A 20,535-nucleotide genomic window follows, 5' to 3' on the forward strand; every position below is an offset into this window, starting at 1 on the left:
CCAGTGAGTCTCAGGGATCCACCTGCCTCTGTGTCTCCAGTACTGGGATTATAAGCATATCACATGGGTTCTGGGGACTGAGCTACCCTCTAGCAGAAGGAGAGAGACAGACACACATACACACATACACACACACAGAGAGACAGACAGACAGACAGACACATTCTGCGTCTGTTTTGGAGACAGGGTCATGCTCTATAGCTCAGGCTGGTCTTGAACTCACGATTTTCCCACTCCAGCCTCCTGAGTGCTGGGGTCACAGGTGTAAACCACCATGCTCGGTGTCTTAGTTAGGTTTCTATTGCTGTGATGAAACACTGGCCAAACCAGCTGGGGGAGGAAAGGATTGCTTGGGCTGCGGTACCCTGGTTCACAGTCCCTTGAAAGAAGTCCTAGCAGGAACTCGGGAGAAATCAGCTTGCAGGCTTGTTCCTTGTGGCTTGTTTAGCCTGCTTTTTGTTCTTGTTTTGTTTGTTTTAAAATTTTGAGGCAGGGCCGCATGTATAGCTCTGGCTGGCCTGGAACATGCTGTGTAGACGGGTCAGCCTGCTTTCTTATATAACCCGGGACTGCCTGCCCAGGCTGGCACTTGCCTTCATTGGGCTAGGTCCTCCCATATTAATCAAGAAAATGTCCCCACAGACTTGCCCCTCGGTCATTCTGATGGAGGCACTTTCTCATTTGTTTTTGATGGTGGGGTGGGGAGTCTCTAGAGCCTTGGCTGTCCTAGAACTCACTATATAGACCAGGAGAGCCTAGAACTCACAAAAGACCCCCTGCCTCTGCCTCCCAAATGCTGGAATTAAGAGCGTGCACCACCATGTATGGTGGAGGCGTCTTCTCCATTTGAGGGTCTTCTTGCTAAATGACTTTAACCTGTTTCAAGTTGGCAAACTAGTCAGCTGTGGTGGTTTGAAAGAAAATGGCCCCCAAAGGGACTGACACTATTAGGAGGCGTGGCTTTGTTGAGGTGGGTGTGGCCTCGTCAGAGGAAGTGTGTCACTCTAGGAGCGGGCTTTGAGGTCTCCTATGCTAAAGCTACTCCCAAGCGAGACAGTCCATTTTCTGTAGCCAGCGCCAGGGCTTCCAGTGTAGCCAGCGCCAGTGTAGCCAGCCAGTGTAGTCAGCGCCAGGGCTTCCAGCGTGCCACCATGCTCTGCACCATGCTGATAATGGACCAGACCTCTGAACTGTAAGCCGCCACCTCAGTGAAATGTTTTTCTCTGAGAGTTGTGGGTCACAGTGTCTAACTAAGACATCAACACATCTGGCTATGAATACATTTCCTGCGTGCAGCCTTTGTGTTCCCTCCGCCCATAGGCCAGACTCCTTCCCATGGGGGCTTCGCCAACTTCGATGCCTTCAGCAGCAGCCATGGCACTTCGGCCTTCGGGAGCCTCCCCGCATCGGTCCAGACTCCGTTCCAGGCTCAGCCAGCCCCTGCAGGTAAACTCCTTGCCCATTTCCTGCCTCTCTTCCAGTAGCATCAGCATCCGTGTTCATGCATCACCCCTGCCTCCTCCCCTCCTCACATCCCCAGTGATTATAAAATAGGCTTAAAAAACTGCTTCTCCTTGAAGGGTAGAGCCTGGGGCTGCCCTGCCACAGACAGAGGGCGCTGTGGTCCTGTTTTTCACATAAAACAGTATCAACACAGATTCTACCCCAAGACAGTTTTCTTCTTTTGTTTTTAAAAATATTTTATTTTGCCGGGTGGTGGTGGCACACTCCTTTAATCCCAGCAGAGGTAGGCAGATGTCTGTGAGTTCGAGACCAGCCTGGTCTATAGACCGAGTACCAGAGCAGGCTCCAAAGCTACACAGAGAAACCCTGTCTTGAAAAACCAAATTGATTTTGCATATTTGTTTGTATGTGCACACACTCAGGCAGGTCCGTGTGTGCCGTGGCACTCGTGTAGAGGTCGCGTGAAAACTTTCATGAGGTCGCATAACAAGTGTCTTACCTGCTAAGCCATCTCACTGCTCCTCTGACCCAGTCAGAAAGTTTCTGGGAAGCCTGGAAGCCTGAGTCCTACTACAGTGTGTGCACCCTGTTCTTATTGTCTGTGATATCCTGCCCCAAAGGGTCAAGTGGCTAGGTCAAGTTGGAGGTGATCCCCAGGCATCCACACAGACCCCTTCCAACATCAAAGGTCTTTAAAACCAAGTCTTGTATTTTTAGGAATCACAGGAGACTTTGGGTCCCTTTCAAGCCTCCAGTTCTTTCCAAAGCCCCCAGACATCCGTCTTCACAGCCTTAAGCTGCCTCTCTTCCTTCGGCTGTTCTGGACACCAGGAGTTGGCAGCTGAGGGCCGTAGAGACCAGCTGTCTAGGGACAAGCCAATGACTCACGCTCTTTTCCCTCCTCTGCCCTTCTCCCTTCTCCACCCTCATTAGCAGCCAGTCGGATGCTAACCGGAAGTTACAGCTTTGGTGAGTCCTTTGCAGCCCCCAGCCTACTCAAGGTCCACTGAGCCACACCCCAGCCCCTCACTGGGGGATTCTAGGCAGGTGCTCTACCACTGACTCACATCCCAGCCCCTCACTGGTCTTGAACTTTCAGTCCTCGTGCCTTCACCGTTTTATACTGATAAACGTGAAAATCCAGACGAGATTGTCTGTTAAAGGTGCACACTGCCAATCCTGACCTCACAGTCCAGTCCCAGAAACTCACAGGTGGAAGAAAAGGATCAGCTGAGGAAAGTTGTCCTCAGAGCTTCACCTGGCATCATGCTCTCCCAGACACACACTAATAAACACATAACGTAGAAAGTTACCTTAAAATCTGTACAAAGGTTCCCATAAGTGTGTACAGAAAGTAACTGGCGGTTCAGCCTTGAGACTGACCAAGCACAGACTACTAGACATAATGAGAATTTTTAATTTTCTTTTTCTTTTTTTGTTTGTTTGTTTGCCAAGTCAGGGTTTTCTTTGTAGCCCTGGCTGTTCCGGAACTCACTCTGTAGACCAGGCTGGCCTTAAACCCAGACATCTGCCTGCCTCTACTTCCTGAATGCTAGGAGTAAAGGCGTGCGCCACCACCACCTGGCCCAACACAATGAGAATTTAATAAGCCAAGAGAGCAGGTCTCTGCAGTCTCCCCCCATGGGAAATTAGGTTCCGTGCAGAAGGGAGCCAGCTGAGGTAACCTGAGGAACTATTTAGCAAGTTTTCTCACTAATAGAAGCAAGGTTTTGTTACCATCTGACAGAATCACCTCCCAGAATATATTTTTCCTCCTTTTAATAACTTATTATTATTTTATGCACATTATGTTTTGCCTGCATATATGTCTTATGTGAGGGTGCCAGATTCCCTAGAACTGAAGTTTCAAGACAGTTGTGAGCTGTCCTGTGGGTGCTAGGAATTGAACCCAAGTCCTCTGGAAGAGCAGCCAGTGCTCTTAACCGCTGAGCTATCTCTCCAGCCCCTCTCCCCCACTTTCTTTTTTTTTGGTTTTTTTGAGACAGGGTTTCTCTGTGGTTTTGGAGCCTGTCCTGGAACTAGCTCTTGTAGACCAGGCTGGTCTCGAACTCACAGAGATCCGCCTGCCTCTGCCTCCCGAGTGCTGGGATTAAAGGCGTGCGCCACCACCACCCGGCCCTCTCCCCCACTTTTAAGGATTTATTTTATTTTTATTTGCATGTATGAGTGTTTTAGGCTTACATATATGAGTATGCCCCACGTATGGAGGCCAGAAGAGGGCATTGAAGCATCTGGACCTGGAGTTAAGTTGCTGCGAGCTGCCATATGGGTGCTGGGAACCAAACCTGGTTCCTCTCCAATAGCAGGAAGTGCTCTGAACCACTGAGCCATGTCTCCAGCCCCAGAATAGAGATTTTTCAAACACGATCCTTTCATGGCTGGACTAGGAAGCAAAGTTTCCTTAAGTTCCTACAAATAAGAGTTACATATATTGGGCTTGAAAGACGACTCAGCAGTTAATAGCACTGGTTGCTCTTCCAAAGGACCCAGGTTTGATTCCCAGCACCCACATTGGTGGCTCCCAGACATCTCTAACTTGACTTCCAGGGGATTTGGTGCCCCCTGCTGGCCTCTTTGCACCAGGCATATTTTTGTGTGTGTGTGTGTGTGCAAGGAAAACCTCATACAAGTAAAATTTCTTTAAAAAAACAGTCTTTGAAAGCTTTCGATTTTATCTTATATTTACTTATAGTTAGGTTGGTATGGTGCTTGCCTAGCTTGTCCAAGACTCTGGGTTTGGTCCTCATCACCACATAAATCAGGTATGGCAGGCCAGGCCTGTCATCCTAGCACTCAGAAGTTTGAGGTCCTCATCTACATAGTGGGTTTGAGGCCATCCTGGAATATATGAGACCCTGCCTAAAAGAGACACAGAAGGGCAAGGGTTGGGGAGATGCCTGCCTGTCGCACAGCTGATTGCGTTCCAGATAGAGCTGTAAGTCCTGAGACTCCCAGCCTTCCCAAGCTCTAACTGCAGACAGTGCGCACCCTCACCCCCATCCTGCTACTATGGGCAGGAAGATGCTCACTGCATACACTTGGCGAAAATGAAGTGGGCGCGCTCGATGGAAGGTGTAGCTCAGGGGTAGAGCACCTGCCTAGCACATGCAAGGTCCTGGGCCCCATCCCCAGCAACACAAGAGAAAAGGGATCTGTTGGACTTGGTGAGAGCTTTTGACAGGTGGACCTGTAGGCTGATAGGCTGGGTTTTGTTTGTGTAGGTCAGAGGAATGTGGAAAGGGGAGGTTGCTAAACATGCAAAGCTCCTTGAGGCCAGTGAGAGAACTCATTTGTAGCCAAGCCCAATGACCTGCGTCTGATCCCTAGAACCCACATGACGGAATGAGAGAACCCAGCTACTGCAAGTCCCCTGGCCTCCGTGTGCGCCCCTCTATGCCAGAAAATTAACAAATCAATACTAAGCTGTTGATTTGGAGCTGGAGATGGCTCCGTGGGTGAGCCCAGCTCTGCCCTCTAGTGTCCACAGAGAAACACTTCCCAGACTGTGAGCCAGCTAAGGCGTAAAGCTCACTCGGGACGCAGCTGGGACACAGAGACCCAGGCAGTACCCAAGAGTTGACTCATTCCTGGAGGCAGCTTCATTAGCTCAGAAACCCCAGTGCTCTGAGTCAGGCAGGCAGGGGAAAGGCGCCTGCAGTGCAAGCCTGATGAGCCGAGTTCGAGCTCCAGAACCTCCGTAAAAAGCACTTGCACCCACACACAAATAAGTAAATGTTTAAAAAAAAAGATAAATACAGCCTTTGGTTCTCTACCCAGCACCCCTGGGTGGGGGCAGCAGGGAAGACACTGAGCATGATTGCCTCCCTATACTCAGGAAGCTGAGGTGGGATTGCTGCCAGTTCAAGGTCTACCTGGGCCACATAGTGAGACCCTGTCTGAAAAACATCAAAGATTTGGGGCATAACCCCGTGGTAGGGCACTTAGCATACACAGGATTCTAGATTTGATCCTTGGTACAATTAATAAACTAATTCTTTTGTTGTTGTTTGGTTGGTTAGTTGGTTTGGTTTTTGGAGACAAGGTCTCCTTTTGTAGCCCTGGATGTCCTGAAACTTCTCTGTGGACCAGGCTGGCCTCAAACTCAGAAATTCATCTGCCTTTGCCTCCTGAGTTCTGAGGCAGTGCCCACTTTCCTAATTAATTTTTTAAATGAATTAGGAGCTGGAGGGGGAGGGCTGGAGAGATGGCTCAGAGGTTAAGAACACTGACTGTTCTTCCAGAGGTTCTGAGTTCAATTTCCAGCAACCACATGGTGGCTCAGTCATCTATAGAGAGCTGATGCCCTCTTCTGGTATGTAGGCAGACTTGGAAACTAACACTGTATACATAATAAATAAATAGATAGATAGATAAATAAATAAATCTTTAAAAAATAAAAAAGAATTAGAAGCTAGGACTGTAGCTTGGTTGTTAGAGTGTTTATCCTGTATACACAAAAGTCCTAGATCCGATTCCTAGCTCCGTGTATTCCAGGCATACTTGTAACCCCAACACTTGGGAGGTTGAGACAAGGGGAAAGAGGAGAGTTCCAGGCCAGCCTGGGCTACATACTGAGAGCATCTCAAAAGAGAGAAAGGACGAGAGGAATGCCGTATTGCTGAAGGAAGACAGCCAAGATGAGGGTGGCGGTTTACCACACTGGGTCTCACCCAGCACTTCAGGAGATGAAGTCTCCCACGCTGGGTGATCATGGGAAAACTGGGCTGACTCAGCGAGTCCAGGGGGTGCCTTACCCGTCATCTCTCCACCCTCCACGGTCACCCCTCACCTCCATCTCCTCTTCTGCCCCTTGCCCCTGGTCTCACCCCAGCTTCCTTGTTTTATCTCGTCATCCAGGGAGCAGCCAGATGTCTGCATTTGGTGCTGCTCCTCTTGCGGCTGGCACCCAGCCCAGCAGCCTCGCAGATGTGGGTGGCCTCCTGGGACCCAGGGTGGCAGCTGGAGGTCTCCCTGGCAGGTGGGTCCAGTCGTGAAGGTTGGTGGCATTGTCCCGGGCTGATAGCGCCTTATGGCCTGCTTGTCTTTTCCTTGGCTTCCCGGCCTGATCTGGGGTAACACAGTGGGCTTGCCTCCTCGGGCACCCTTGCCCTGTTTCTCCTGGACAGTGCCCATTCCCACCTCTCTCCCTGTGCCACAGTGTTTTCGGGATACCCAGCCAGGTCCCTGCGTTACAGTCGTCTGTGCCAGGCGTTAGCGGCAATGCAGCGCTCACCTTTGGAGGTGAGTCCTACCCAGAAGAGGGGTGGGAGAAGCACCCCCAAGATTGACAGAAATTAGACCATCTTTTTTCCTCCAGCCTCTCTGCCATCTGCAGCCTTCACCAACCCCTTCGCCACCCCTGCCCAACCCCAGCTGCCTTCTACCAACCCATTCCAGCCCAATGGCCTGGCCTCGGGTAAGTCCAGAGCGGCCTTCCAGCATTTCAGAGAGCAGAGTCTCCTAACCCTGCGGTTCTTGCTGCCCAAGGAGTAGTCAGTCGCCCACCCCCCACGCACCCCGTCTGTCCACTAGCCCAGGCTAGACCCATCTGCAGGTCCAAGCCACCTAGTGATCTGAAAATAGAAGCATCCCTGTCATAACACACAGAATTCCCCAGAAAACTCACGCAGGTCAACATGGTGGTGCCCCCACACCCCCAGTCCCATAGTTCTAATACTGCCTAAGGAAAAGGATCACAAGTTCAAGGACAGGCTGGGGTGCACGGTAAAGCCCAGGCCACCCTGGTCTACATAGTGAGACCCTGTCTCCAAAAAGAAAAAAGGAAGGAGAGTCAAGAAAGAAGGAAAGGGTGGGTGGAGAAGAGGAGGAAAGAGGAAGAAAACGCCTTTTCCCCATTCAGTTCCCAATGGCTGACCGTGTCGTGATGCTCTTGTCTGCAGCCCCTGCCCGCATCCCTGGGGGATCCACCCTGTCTCCCATCAGTGCCCCTAGAGCCACAGTGAAATCAGAGATCCTTATCCCCTGTCCTTCTGAGCAAGGCCTTGTGGTGCCTTCCCACTTACCCTCCACAGCCTCCAGAGCGACCCTCAGACTCCTCTGACCCCCTTAGCTTGATGGAGTCTTGGGGCCAGGAAGACAGGAAACCACCTAGGGAAAGCTGAGTCACATATATACTGGGTGACTGGGTGCCACATCCGTTAGAGGTCACAGTGGCCCCGTGAGGTAGGTACCACGCCCACATTAGGGATGAAAGAATGGAACTGGGCATGGTGACAGAGGCCTGTCCTCCCAGCACAGGTAGAAATAAAGGTCGGAGTTCAAGGTCATCTGTCTCTGCGGCAGTGACCGAGCGCTTCAAGGACAGCTTGGGCTGCGAGAGAGGGGAATGGGGGAGGCAGAGAGAATGAATGAGACACAGATCACCTTGTCTGAATGAGACAGGACACAGATCACTTTGTGTCCTTTCTAAGGGGCCCAGTTTGGTGTGGCTCCAAGTCAGGAGCCCCGAGTGCAGGGAGATGACAGGGTCAGGAGCTTTCAGGGGTAAAGCTAAATCGCTTTGTGTATTCATCCAGGGTCCTTCACTGTGGGAAAAGTGACCCCATTCCCCACAGAAAGGGTTTAGGGGTAAAAGCAACTCTTGTCATCTCACCTGCCTGAAGGTCGCCTGAGTGTCCCATCTCACCCCACAGGGCCTGGCTTCGGGATGAGCGGTGTCGGGCCTGGTCTCCTTCAGCCGGTGCCACCCACCGGGGCGTTCGCCAGCCCCTTTCCTGCCCCGATGTTCCCCACACAGGCTGCACTGACTGAGCAGCAGAACGGTAAGAGGTCCGGGGCCGAGTGTGAAGCCCCCTCCCCTGTGGTTCCCAGCGGGCGTCAGGCAGCACAGCCCCTGAGTATGTGTGTGGTCTGTCCAGGCACTCAGGACCCCACAGATGCTCCTGATGTAAATGGTGTATCATTTCCACACAAGCCCTGCACACTCAGTGTGCACACCCAGCTGCCCAAGAGGCTAAGACAAGTTCAAGGCCTGACTGGACACTTAGACTCCATCTCGAGAACTGAAGAGGGCAGGGGTGTAGCTCACTGGTAGAGATCTTGCTCGCGTGAGCGAGGAAGCTAGGCTTCGTTCCCAGTACAGAAAAGAAAGGAGGAATCTACACGTGTGTGCCCCCGCGCGCGCGCACACATACACACACCTCTCCATATGTATGTTCTTTTAAGAGGAATTTTATTTTGTATTATTTTACTTTGTTTTTCCTGCGTGTCTGTGTAGCATGTGCATGCCGTGCCTGAAGAGGCCAGCAGAGGGCATCCAATCGCCTGCACTGGAACTGTGAATGGGTTCAGCCTTCACCAACCTCCTGGGATTTGAGTCCTGGTCCTCTAGGAGGGTGGACCTGTGTTATTATACTTTTTGTTGTTTTGTTTTTGGGTTTTATTTTTTGTTTGTTTTTCTTTTCGGAACAAGGTTTCTCTGTATTTCTCTGACTGTCTTGGAACTCACGCTGTAGACCAGGCTGGCCTCAGACTCACAGAGATCCATCCGCCTGCCTCTGCCTCCCTGAGTGCTGGGATTAAAGGCGTGCACCACCACTGCCCAGTCTTTTTGTGTTCTTAACTGTAGAGCCATCTCTCCAGCCTTTGCTTTATTGTTGGTTGGTTGGTTGGTTGGTTGTAGTTTTGTTTTCGAGACAGGTGGCTCTGGCTGTCCTGGAACTCACTCTGATTAACATTTCTTTGGGGGTGGGGGTGCACATGTCATGTCACTGCTATGAAGGTCAAGACAGTTTTGTGATAGTCGGGTCTGTTCCGCCATGTGTATCCTGGGGAGGGACCTCAGGTGTGGCAGCAAGAGCCTTTACTACTGGGTGCTGAGCTGAGCTGAGCTACCTCACCAGCCCTCTTTGGTTTGCAGTACGTAGCCCAGGCTAGCACTGAATTCATGATCGTCCCACCTCAGCCAGCCAGGTGCTAGGGTTGCCTGAGTGTGCCTCTACGCTTGGCTGTTTATCATTTAATGCAACAGAATGCCATGCAAATAGCAGTTAAACTGTATTAAAGAGCTGACGAGAAATTGGGGGGTCCAATGTATGTTAGAAGTAATTTTTATCTTTATTTTATGTTTGTGTGGTTGGTTTTGCTTTTGTTTGAGACAGGATTTCTCTCTCTGTAGCTGTCCTGGCTGTCCTGGAAAGCGCTCTGTACACCAGGCTGGCCTGGAACTCACAGAGATCCACCTGCCTCTGCCTCCCAAGTGCTGGGATTAAAGGCACAGGCGCCACCATTGTCCAGAGGCATTTTTTTTTTAATATTTATTTATTTATTACGTATACAATATATTGTGTCTGTATATGCCTGCAGGCAGAAGAGGGCACCAGACCTCATTACAGATGGTTGTGAGCCACCATGTGGTTGCTGGGAATTGAACTCAGGACCTTTGGAAGAGCAGGCAATGCTCTTAACCACTAAGCCATCTCTCCAGCCCCAGAGGCATATTTTTTATTTATTTATTATGTATACAACATCTGCCCGTGTGTATGCCTGCAGGCCAAAGGAGGGCACCAGACCCCATTACACATGGTTGTGAGCCACCATGTGGTTGCTGGGAATTGAACTCAGGACCTTTGGAAGAGCGGGCAATGCTCTTAACCTCTGAGCCATCTCTCCAGTCCCCCAGAGGCGTATTTTTTTGTTGTTGTTGTTTTTTGTTTTTCGAGACAGGGTTTCTCTGTGGCTTTGGAGCCTGTCCTGGAACTAGATCTGTAGACCAGGCTGGTCTCGAACTCACGGAGATCTGCCTGCCTCTGCCTCCCAAGTGCTGGGATTAAAGGCGTGCGCCACCATCGCCCAGCTCAGAGGTGTATTTTTTAAATTGAACTTTTATTTATATGTATGTGTGTGTCTGTGTGAGTATGTATGGGTATTCCCAAAGGCCAGAAAAAGGCACCAGATGCCCGGGAGCTAAAGTTATAATCTGTGAACTATCCAATGTGGGTGCTGGGAACCCAACTTGGGGCCTCTGAAAGAGCAATGTGTGCTTTTAACCAGGTGCACTCGCATGCACACCCATACATGCACGAACACCCTCACATGCATGCACACACATATAAATACAAATTTAAAAATTTTTTAAAATAGTATTTTTTATTTTTGTGGGTTTTTTGTTTTTTTGTTTTTGTTTTTGTTTTGTTTTGAGACAGGGTCTCTACTCTACACAGCCCTGACTATCCTGGAACTCACTCTGTAGACCAGGCTGCCCTTAAACTAAAAGATCGCCTGCCTCTGCTTCCTGAGTGTCAGGATTAAAGACATGAACCATCACTGCCTGGCCAAAATAAATATTTTTAAAGATATTTTTTCAGTTCATAGTTGCTTGAATCTTAGGAAGACAAACTTCTTGCGGGGCAGGTGGGGTGTCGCCTGAACTGTACACACAGAGACTCTTCTGACCAGTAGGGGGATCAGATGAACCACAGACCTGCCTGTGTGCCCTGATGGCTCCATACTTTTCTTCTGAGAATTCGGGAAGGACCCCCCTGGGTGTTCACTAGAGGTGTAGCAAGTGGTTCCCCTCCAGGAAGGTGACAGACACACTCAGCCAAATTATTATCCTTGCCTCCCAGGCTCTTCCTTTGGCGACTTGGGAACCTCCAAACTGGGGCAGAGGCCTCTGAACCAGGCGACTGGGATCTCCACCAATCCTTTCATGGTGAGCACCACACTGTGGTATCGGAGACACGGCTCTGCAGAAGGCTGTAACGTGGGGTGTAGCTAGGATGCCATCCGTGAAGCATGTGTGTTTGCCCTTGTACTCACAGAGGCCAGAGGAGGGCTTGAGGGGTCCTCCATCGCCCACCACCTCCTTTTCTGGACCCGGACAGCCCGACCGGTGGCCAGCAAGCCTCCTGTTGCCATCCCCAGAGCACTGAGGCTGCAGGCACACCAGCTTTCTTCTTGGGTGCTGGAAACTCCTGCTCAGGCCGCCATGCTTGACAGCAAACGCTTTTACTCCTAGAGCCAACACCCCTCCTCCCTCTTTTGAGACCGAGTCACACTTTGTAGCTCAGGCTAGCCTAGAACTCATGATCCTCCTGCCTCCGCCTTCTGAGTGCTGGGTTTTCAGGTGTGCCTCGCATCGCCACACCCAGCTCTCAGGTTCCCTCTGTGCCCCCTCCCTTCTCATCCCCCCCCATCTCCCTTGCTCTGTGAGCCTCAAGCACAGTTGTTCTGTGGCCTCCAACAACCCCCCCCCCCCAACCTATTAACCTTCTGCTTTCTTTCCAGACTGGATCCTCAGCGTTTGCCTCCAAACCTCCAACTACAAACCCATTCTTGTAGCACTGTGTCCTTGGGGGAAGAAGGGGCTCCCCCTCCTTTGCGGAGGAGGCTCTGACATCCCCTGAGAGCTGTGGTGACCGTCTGCCTGTGGGGCATCTCTGTGGGTCTGAGGCTGGGGTTGGGCCTGCTTTGCAGGGTTAGGGATCTGGGAACGGGAGGTGCTGACACGGGCCTTGTGGATGAATCAGACCGCGGCCTCCTGGCCTGCTGCCCAGAGGCTTCCTCCCTGCTCGCTGTCACCTACCCAGGAAGGAGTGAAGACACCCTTGCCAGGAGGCCCCACAGTGGGTATTTCTGTCAAATTATTGAGTCTGAAGACGGGCCTCTATCTTGTCCCTCCTGGACTGGAGTGAGAGAAGTCAGGCGCAGCCCCCACGGCAGCCTCCCCCCCCCCCCCCCCCCCCCCGGGAGCAGCTGCTCCAGGCCCAGCTTCCAAAGCTGCCTCACTTCTCCCAGATAGAAGCAGCACCGGGAATGTAGGGTAAAGATGAAGCTTGGTGTTGACAGCCTCCAGACAGTCCTGGGACTGGGAAGCTTCTGGTGTCCAGTCCTTTTGTTTTCCTGGCTCAGCCACACCCTCTTTTTCCACCCTCATCCTCCCTCCCAGGCGGCCCCTATGCTGGCACTCAGGATGGGGAGCTTTTACCCACAGAGCACGCGTGCCCGGCTCCTGTCAAGCACTTTAGTTATTAGCCCTGTCGTGTTTGGATACCAGTGTTTTATATTTATAAATAGAGAATTTTCTAATATAGCCTATTATATACATATATATATATATATATGCACACACATATGTAAACAGATAGACACCCAGCCATTCTTCCTCTCCCAGACAACCCTTTAACTCGGGTATAGAGCTGGGCTTGCTGCAGGCCTGTAATCCTAGAACTTGAGGGACTGAGATAGGAGGATCACGAGTTCAAAGCTAGCCTGGGCTAGAGAGTAAGTTGAAGGCTGGTCTGGGCAATTTAGCAAGACTCTGTCTCAAAATTAAAATGTAGGAAGTAAAAAAGAGGGCTCAAGATATTGTTGGGTGATAGTCAAGCCTAGAATCCCCCAGTGAGGGGCTGGGTGTGGCTCAGTGGTAGAGCCCCTGCCTAGAATCCCCAGTGAGGGGCTGGGGTGTGGCTCAGTGGTAGAGCCCCTGCCTAGAATCCCCCAGTGAGGGGCTGGGGTGTGGCTCAGTGGTAGAGACCCTGCCTAGAATCCCCCAGTGAGGGGCTGGGGTGTGGCTCAGTGGTAGAGCCCCTGTCTAGAATCCCCCAGTGAGGGGCTGGGGTGTGGCTCAGTGGTATAGCATAGTGGTAGAGTAGGATTCTCTTGCAAACTTGAGGAATAGGGTAACCCCTGTCTGTGCCTGGATAATAAACCTGGAGCCGAAGGGGCAGAGGAAGGACAACCAAGTGCCCTCATTCTCCACAACACACCAAACACACATGAAGAGTACCCGAGGCCTAGGCTTTTCCAGTGGAAGGTCTGCGATTGGTTGGGGCATTTGTTCTTTTCTTCCTCCACATTCCTCCCGCTGCTCCCAAAGATCTGCACCAAAGCTTGTTTGGAGGCAATGTTGGAAAAGTCTGCATTTGAAAGGAAAAAAAAAAAAGTGGCTCTCGGTGTCTTGCTTTGTGCCAGCTGGAGTGGACACAGGTCAGTCAACACGACTGATCCTTGACTTGGCTCTTCCGATCTGCAGCGCCTGGGCCGATAAACATGTGACCTCTACCAGAGGCTGAACTGTGTACCCTCTGTTAGCGAGAGTCGGGGATGAGTGAGGGTCCCCATCTGGGGCTGGAGCCCCTTGTCCACGGGGCAGGCAGGGAGGCGGGCGCCATAGGGAGGTGGATTTGTGAGTAAACAGGACCCTACCCCCACCCCAGAGTGTCCTCGGCACCTCCAGCAGTTCCTTACCTGGGGCTGTGGTGTCGGTAGCCAGGTGTTCGCAGGGGATAAATACTGCCTCTAGCGGAGAAGAGAGCCAGGCCTTGGCCTTGCTGTTTACCCCGGGAGGCCTGCGCCCGCCCCTCCCTACAAACCTCAGCCAAGAGTTCCTGGCCCTTTAAACTGTTCATTCTTAGGGTTTCTCTGGGCCTTCCACAGAGACTGGCAAAGGGATGTGGAATTAGGTTATCAGTTTCTTTGTTCTATAGATTTTTCTGGAAAGATTTCTAGCTCCTGCTATTTGCTAAGCCAGGCTTGGCCTTCCCTCTTTGCAACAAGATTCAGTCCCTCACAGTTTCTTACTAGCCTCGCCTCTTCCCTCCTTCCCCCTCTTGGGAGGGGGGAGAAGGGAGGTCATCCAGCTGGCTCCTAGCCTTTGTACCAGATTTTTCCGTATTTACTGTTTCCCTTCTGATTTTTTTTTGGCGGGGGGGGGGGGAATCACCTTTACTATCGCCCTACCCCACCACCAGCACCAAGCATGTGTAGCCTAGGCTATCCTTGGTGTTTGGGAGCTAAGGTTCCTGGTGTGTACCCCCCACACCACCACCCATACCAGACTGTCCCTCCTGCTTCTTGCTGCTGCTGCTGCTGGTTTTGAGCCAGGATCTTGCTGTGCAGCCCTGGCTTGCCTGGAACTCACTACATAGCCTGGGCTGGCCTCAAACTCACTGGGTAACCAATATGACTGGATTTCTGATGCACTTAACCACACAGGTTTACGAGGTGCCCAGGATCAGGCCCAGGCTTCTCGCATGCTGGGCAAGCACCCTACCGAAAGAGCCACGTCTCCCGGTGCTTCCCTTTCCCCTCATTCTGCCTTAAGCCAGGAGTCCCAAGCTTATTTTACCCGGCTTCCCCGGCTCTGGCTCCAGATCACTTGAGTTTTAAAAGGCCCTAAAGCGAGGCCCCGTTTGCCCTCTGTGTAGTCACACTGTGCCTTATCCCAGGACCTCCTAGTGGCCACCCCTCCATCCTGTACTGTCCGACATGGACCCTGGCCAGCGTTCTGGGCAGGGCTGGATGACTGGGCTGAGAATCTGCCTGGGGTTAGCCTCAAACATTCCCTGGGCATGGGCTGGGGCTGAACCACTGTCCTTGGCAAGGAAGGGCCCAGCACCCTCGTCCATCTAACCTCCAGACCAAGGGCAAAAACAACGGAGGCACCCCTGATGGGGTGTGTTGCCTTCCTCATACAGCCTCACCTGACTGCTGTGAATCCAGGCGTGTGTGTGTGTGCGTACATGCACGTGCACACATCACACAGACTGGGACAATGCATTTGGCTCATATACTCTAGCCATGTCCTCTCTGTATGGGCCCTGACCAATCTCTATCCATACCATGCAAGTGACAGCCCTCTGGCTCAGGTCTGTCTGTCAGCCATGGGCAGCCTTTGTGGGTAACAAGGCAGAAGCTGAACCTCGGGAGTTTTCTCTACGTGAGAGCTAGAAGGTAGGATGATTGAGCGAGCTCACTGTATAGCTTGGTCCCATACCCCCATCCCCACCCGTCCACCCCCACTCCTCTCCACACACACACCCAGAGAATAAGCCTTCACAGGGACCATCCACAGCCCCTACTAAATGGATTCCCTGCTAACAAAAGTCTTCTGTAGACGTCATGTGTCCCCAACCTAGCAAAGGCCTAAATATGCCACTTCCTGGGTTGCTGGGGTTTGACTATAAAATATTGTGCTTAAGTAGTACCAAGAGCAGAGTTGTTGCTATGACAACTGAGATAAGTCAGGCTTTCCCTGGTACCCAACAGACCAAGCCACCTGGCACCGCTTCCGTCCTCTTATTCTTGCTAGTCTATACCCCGGGTGTTGGGTGGCTGCTGTTTCCTGCTTTATCTTTTACCCAGCACTCCAGGGCTGAGTGACAGAATGTTTAGAGCCTTCTGTGACAGCAGCTGTGATTTCACAAGGACAGATGTTTGCGAGATGACCAGGCACAGGGATCAGGAAGAAGATAGGGAGAGACCCTTCCTGGATAGCTTCAGTCCTGAGGGAGTGAGACTCCTTCCTTTGCCATGGAGTCCTGCTTGCTAACTGGCTAGAGAGCTGCGGTCCCCGTTGCGCGTCCCACTCGGGGGCTCTGGGGTTACAGTTGTGCTTGACCATGTCCAGCTTTTGGGGCATCCTGAGGACCCAGCTCAAGTCTCAAACTTGCACAAAAGCTTTACCCACACATGGGGCCATCTTCCAGGGCCTGCCAACTGAACTTTGGGCATTTCTTTCAGCCCTGCCTGGGTGGGGCTCTGACAGACTGGGAAGCCGCTGGGGCAGGCCTCAGGTACTAGATGCTCATACATATGATGATAGTATTGGCTAATTGCTGTCAATATGGTGTTTGGAAAGGTGCCTAACGAGGCCCAGCTTCATGATCAGGGCAAGTGAGCTCCCCACTATCCCAGGTTACAAATGGGCATGGACCTCTGTTTGGGCCACCCTTGCACTAGCCTGAGAAAAAGACCCACGTTCCCCTATTCTGTTTACCTGTTACATGGGTGCCTTACCCGAGGGAGCTCCTCCCCGAAGTACCCTAACAGGGTTCCACCGCTTAGCCTTTTCTCTAGACCTGCAGCTTCCCTCACGGAGATTTTGATTGCCACAGCATTAGGGAGTCGCTGTGTCTGCTTAGGCACCACTACTTGTCAACTAAGCTTTGACAAAACGCGCCATGCCGCTCCCAACCCCAGAAAAACAAAATATCCAAGGGGCTGGGGACATAGCTCAGATGGTAAATGCTTGTCGTGCAAACCTGATGGCCTGCTTGATCCTCAGAGTCCACATAAAGAGTGGGGATCACAGCATGCCTTGTAATCCCAGTACTCTTAGCAAGATAGAAGACGACCACTAGCCAGCCAGTGGTGGTCCACACCTTTAATCCCAGCACTCAGGAGGCAAAGGCAGGTGCATCTCTGAGTGCGAGACTAGCCTAGTCTACAGAGTTCCAGGACAGCCAGGGCTACCACTAACCAGCCTTGAAGCTCCCAGGCCAGCATGCCTGGAGTACACAGCAGCACAGGGGCACAAAGGGACCCTGCGTCAACGGGATGGAAGGCAAGAACCAACTTCCAAAAGTCAGGCAACCTGGTTATACACATAAATATTTTAAAAGCTAGGTGTAGTAGTATGCCCTTGTAATCCCGGTGCAGGGTAAGTGGAGTCCAACAGATCCCTGGGGCCTCCTGGCCTGCTAGCCTTATGTACTAGTCGAGTTCCAAGCCAGTGAGCCTGTCTCAGAAACAAGGGGATGGCTCTTGAGGTCGTCCTCTGGCCTCCACAAGCATGTGCACTCAGTCTGACCTCTGACCCCACCCCCCACCCCAAATGTCTCAGGATGCAAATCATGAGGCATCTACCACAGAATCCCAGCTTCTGTGAACACAGCTACCATCAGGTTCAGGTCAGCTGTTTGACTCCAGGGCGGTGAGGGGCACTTTGGAGGTGTCTCTGAGAAACGACCTCTTCATTCGCCGTGTCTCTCAGTGGCTACCTGGATGCATGGGAATCTGGAGGGTACAGATCGTGACCGGGGACTAGGTTCCCTATCCAGGGACATCCGTCGCCCCAAACTCATTGAGGAACCGTCGTCAGAACTTCTGCAGTGTTCAGCAGCCAAGTTCCCTGAATAACTCGGGAGCAAAGGCACAAAAATCATCTCTGGGTGGGAAGGAGAGGGACACTGAGGACCTAAGGGTGGAGGCTGAGCCCGGTGGCTGCTGTCAGGATGGCCGGCTAAGCCGTTCTTCTAATTACCAGTCCCATCACTGCTAACCACAGCTGCTGCGGCACCCTGGCTTTCTGGCTTTCGGGATTGCCCCAGGCTGCCCCTGGCGGTACTCCTCCACCCCCATATCCAGTCAGCTGATTGGTGGAGACACCCCCCAACTCCCCGCCCCTGTGAAAGTTTGGTCCCAGCGGTGCAGGACTCCTACTCTAGCCTATGAGTCCCTAACTCAAGTTCCTGCACTCAGGAGTGGGAGGGTTAACTTGAAGGGGTGGAGATTCTAACAGGGAGGCTGACCCAACTGAGGCTGACCCAGCTGGGTCAGCCTTCCTTAGATCTAGGAGTCCTGGTGTCACTGGCCACTGGGACGCTTGAGTACAGGCTCCTTGCTCATTTCAAGTCGGGAGAGGGCGTGGGGAGATGCAGGGTAGCTAGAACGGTTGCCATCTCCCAGGTCTCTGCTACTCGTCCCAAGCTGGTGGTGGTTCAGGGGACCAGACCTATCCAAATCAGTCCTTCCGAGGGCACTTGATTGCCTTTGGTTGGAGATGAATCCGGCAGGTACGGGTCCTACAGTCTCCCCCGGGGCCGAGTCCACGGACGTGTCCCTTGGCCCACCATTTCCCTGGCCCTGCCCACCCGATGTGCGGCTCTGTGGCCACCTGCGGAAGCAAAAGTCCCAGCGCCGCCGCTTTTTCGTTCTGCGCGCCGACCCTCCTCGCCTGGAGTGCTACGAGAGCGAGAAGAAGTTCCTCGCCAGCGGCTGCCGCCCACCTCGACCCCGGCGCAGCGTGAGTCTGGAAGGCGCCTGCACTATCAGCAAGCGTGCGGATGCCCGCCAGCGCCACCTGATCGTCGTCTATACCAGCGACAGCAGCCTGGGTGTAGCGGCTGCCAGCGAAGCGGAGCAGCAAGCATGGTACAGCGCCCTGCTGGAGGTGCGCGCCTCTGCCGCTGCAGCTGCTGCCACTGCTATGGGTGAGCCCTGGGACACGGAGGGCAGGGGTTTGCCGACTTAGCTTATCTAAAACTCGTCTCCCCCAGATCACCAAAGGTTCAAATCTTGAGCTTTCTTTCACACGTCTTGGTTTCTTGGGACACGGTGACCCCAACCCCTGCCTCTCACTGACTTGCCTATCTATTCTCTCCAGGTCTCAGTCCCCAAGAGGCCCCTGAGTCTTGGATCTTTGCCCCGTTCCAGGACGTCTGGCCTGTGACACTGCGGTCCAAGGGACTGGGGCGAGCACCAGGCCTGAGCAGCGGCACCTATCGCCTGTGCCTGGGTTCTGGGGCTCTAAGCCTCCTGCGGAAGCCAGGAAGCAAAGGCTCCAGAGACAGCCGGGCATCACCACCACCGGCCCTGCGCCTATCCTTGCTCAGTGTGCGCCGCTGCGGCCATGCAGACTCGTTCTTCTTCCTGGAACTTGGGCGCTCAGCGCCCACGGGTCCCGGGGAGCTGTGGATGCAGGCGCCTGATGCAGTGGTAGCCCAAAACATTCATGAGACCGTTCTGGCTGCCATGAAGAGGCTGGGGGGCAGTGCAGCCAGTGGCAAGGATGAGCCACCGTCCGCAGACCCTCCGAAGAGTGCTTCTCCAGCCCCTACCTGGGTACCATACGAAACCCCTGCTTCTGCAGCGCAACCAAGAAGCCCGGGTGAGAGGGCAAAGCAGGACTACCTCAAAACCTTGGAAAGGATGGGGCCCGCACCCTCCTACAAGGGGCTAGATCTGGGCGGGGACTACATCACCATGGGAGTCAGGGATGACTACGTGCACATGGCAGGAGGAGAGGTTGGTGACTACATGTTGATGGCACCCCCAGGCCTTCCCCCCATCCCTGCCAGGATAGGTCCTGGCAGATCGCTCCAGGATTGTGAGAGCACAGAGTACATGCCCATGAATAGACTCTCACCAGGGCCTTTTTACTACGAGCTCAAGGCCAAGGAGCCTGCACTGAGACATCAAGGTGCCCTCTGCAGCGTTAGGGACAGATGGAGACCCACAGAGGCTCCGACCTGCTCTTCCCAGCTCTCAGAGGTATCTGGGGACTACATGTACATCCCAGACTGTGTAGGCATGAGCGGTGCTAAGCCCGGGTCCCTGGACAACTGCCTCAACTACGTGGACTTGGACCTAGTCCCTCCCCTGGAAGTGCCTGGAGCAGCCCCTGGAGCAGCCCCTGGGGAGAGTCCACATAGCTATGCCAGCATCAAGTTCTAGAACCTTCTGGGAGATGGTTAGGGAAGATACAAAAAGAAGAGAAAAAGTTGCTAGTGTACAGCTCAGCTCCTGCAAGGGGCCAAGGCCACCATGTTCCCTGTCGGGTGCTATGCTGCCCCCTTGCCTGCCACCACTTCCAGCCACACACTACCTACAAACCCTCAGAAATAGGTTCTCCCAAGAAATTAGACTTTTTTTTTTTTTTTTTGAGACAGGGTTTCTCTGTAGCTTTGGAGCCTGTCCTGGAACTTGTTCTGTTGACTAGGCTGGCTTGAACTCACAGAGATCCGGCCATCTCTGCTTCCCAAGTACTGGGGTTAAAGGCGTGAGCCACTTTTGCCCGGCGAATTTAGACTCTTTTAAGAGAGAAAGTTCTAGAACCTCTCTTACCCCAACCCAAAAACCCAACCCTAAAGCCTTAAGAAGTTTTGGGCCTTCCCAGATGAACCCGGATCTTATCTGTCTCAGGCTAGTTGTGGCCAAACCAGAAATGAGGATTCCCTACCCCAATTTGGACAGCTCTGTCCCCTAGATGTTGACAGCTAGATGTCACTGTGTCCCCCCAGCCCAAAGTTATCCTCACCCAACTTTTTCAAGTCAGAGAGCTACTCCTAGGGCCCCAACTCAAAAGTGATGGTAGCTTCGGGGATCATGTTTGTGCTCCCCAACGACCTGGCTCCTGAGCCAGTCTCCTGTGGTGCCAGTCAAGCTCCCCTGACCATTCTTGGGTCTGACCAAGCCAACCAAGTCCTTGCTTCCTACAGCACAGCCCGTCACATCCTGTGGACCCAATCACCCATTAAAGGTGCTCTGCACCCTGACTGTCTTGGCTCGATGGATTTCCCTGCCCCA

The 20,535-nt window shown here is 52.8% G+C and overlaps 2 protein-coding genes across 4 annotated transcripts in view; both read left to right on the plus strand.

Moving 5' to 3' along the window:
* The window catches only part of Agfg2 (ArfGAP with FG repeats 2), a 37,551-nt gene extending 24,159 nt beyond the window's left edge, over nt 1–13,392 (plus strand). Inside the window, exons 6-13 of one of the 3 annotated variants that reach the window (XM_057765416.1) lie at nt 1,321–1,446; nt 2,398–2,433; nt 6,343–6,463; nt 6,644–6,726; nt 6,803–6,901; nt 8,139–8,267; nt 11,073–11,158; nt 11,734–13,392. In XM_057765416.1, coding sequence (XP_057621399.1) covers nt 1,321–1,446; nt 2,398–2,433; nt 6,343–6,463; nt 6,644–6,726; nt 6,803–6,901; nt 8,139–8,267; nt 11,073–11,158; nt 11,734–11,787 — 734 coding nt within the window. In that variant the 3' untranslated portion in view covers nt 11,788–13,392. The remainder of the gene's footprint in view (nt 1–1,320; nt 1,447–2,397; nt 2,434–6,342; nt 6,464–6,643; nt 6,727–6,802; nt 6,902–8,138; nt 8,268–11,072; nt 11,159–11,733) is intronic. The other 2 variants (XM_057765418.1, XM_057765419.1) reach the window with 2 other exon arrangements.
* A 4,431-nt stretch (nt 13,393–17,823) lies between these two features.
* On the plus strand, nt 17,824–20,475 carry LOC130871688 (insulin receptor substrate 1-like). Its single transcript, XM_057765244.1, has 2 exons — nt 17,824–18,440; nt 18,614–20,475. The coding sequence occupies exons 1-2, from the start codon at nt 18,011–18,013 to the stop codon at nt 19,681–19,683; spliced, it is 1,500 nt and encodes a 499-aa protein (XP_057621227.1). The 5' UTR covers nt 17,824–18,010; the 3' UTR covers nt 19,684–20,475.
* The last annotated feature ends 60 nt before the right edge of the window (nt 20,476–20,535 follow it).

Source organism: Chionomys nivalis, chromosome 3, assembly GCF_950005125.1.
Source record: "Chionomys nivalis chromosome 3, mChiNiv1.1, whole genome shotgun sequence".
In the NCBI taxonomy this organism is placed as follows: Eukaryota; Metazoa; Chordata; class Mammalia; order Rodentia; family Cricetidae; genus Chionomys; species Chionomys nivalis.

Excerpts from the sequence above, each read along its gene's own strand:
- LOC130871688 (XM_057765244.1), top strand. The coding sequence starts at position 18,011 with ATGAATCCGGCAGGTACGGGTCCTACAGTCTCCCCCGGGGCCGAGTCC. Across the intron at positions 18,441-18,613 it reads AGCTGCTGCCACTGCTATGG|GTCTCAGTCCCCAAGAGGCC; the intron begins GTGAGCCCTGGG and ends TATTCTCTCCAG.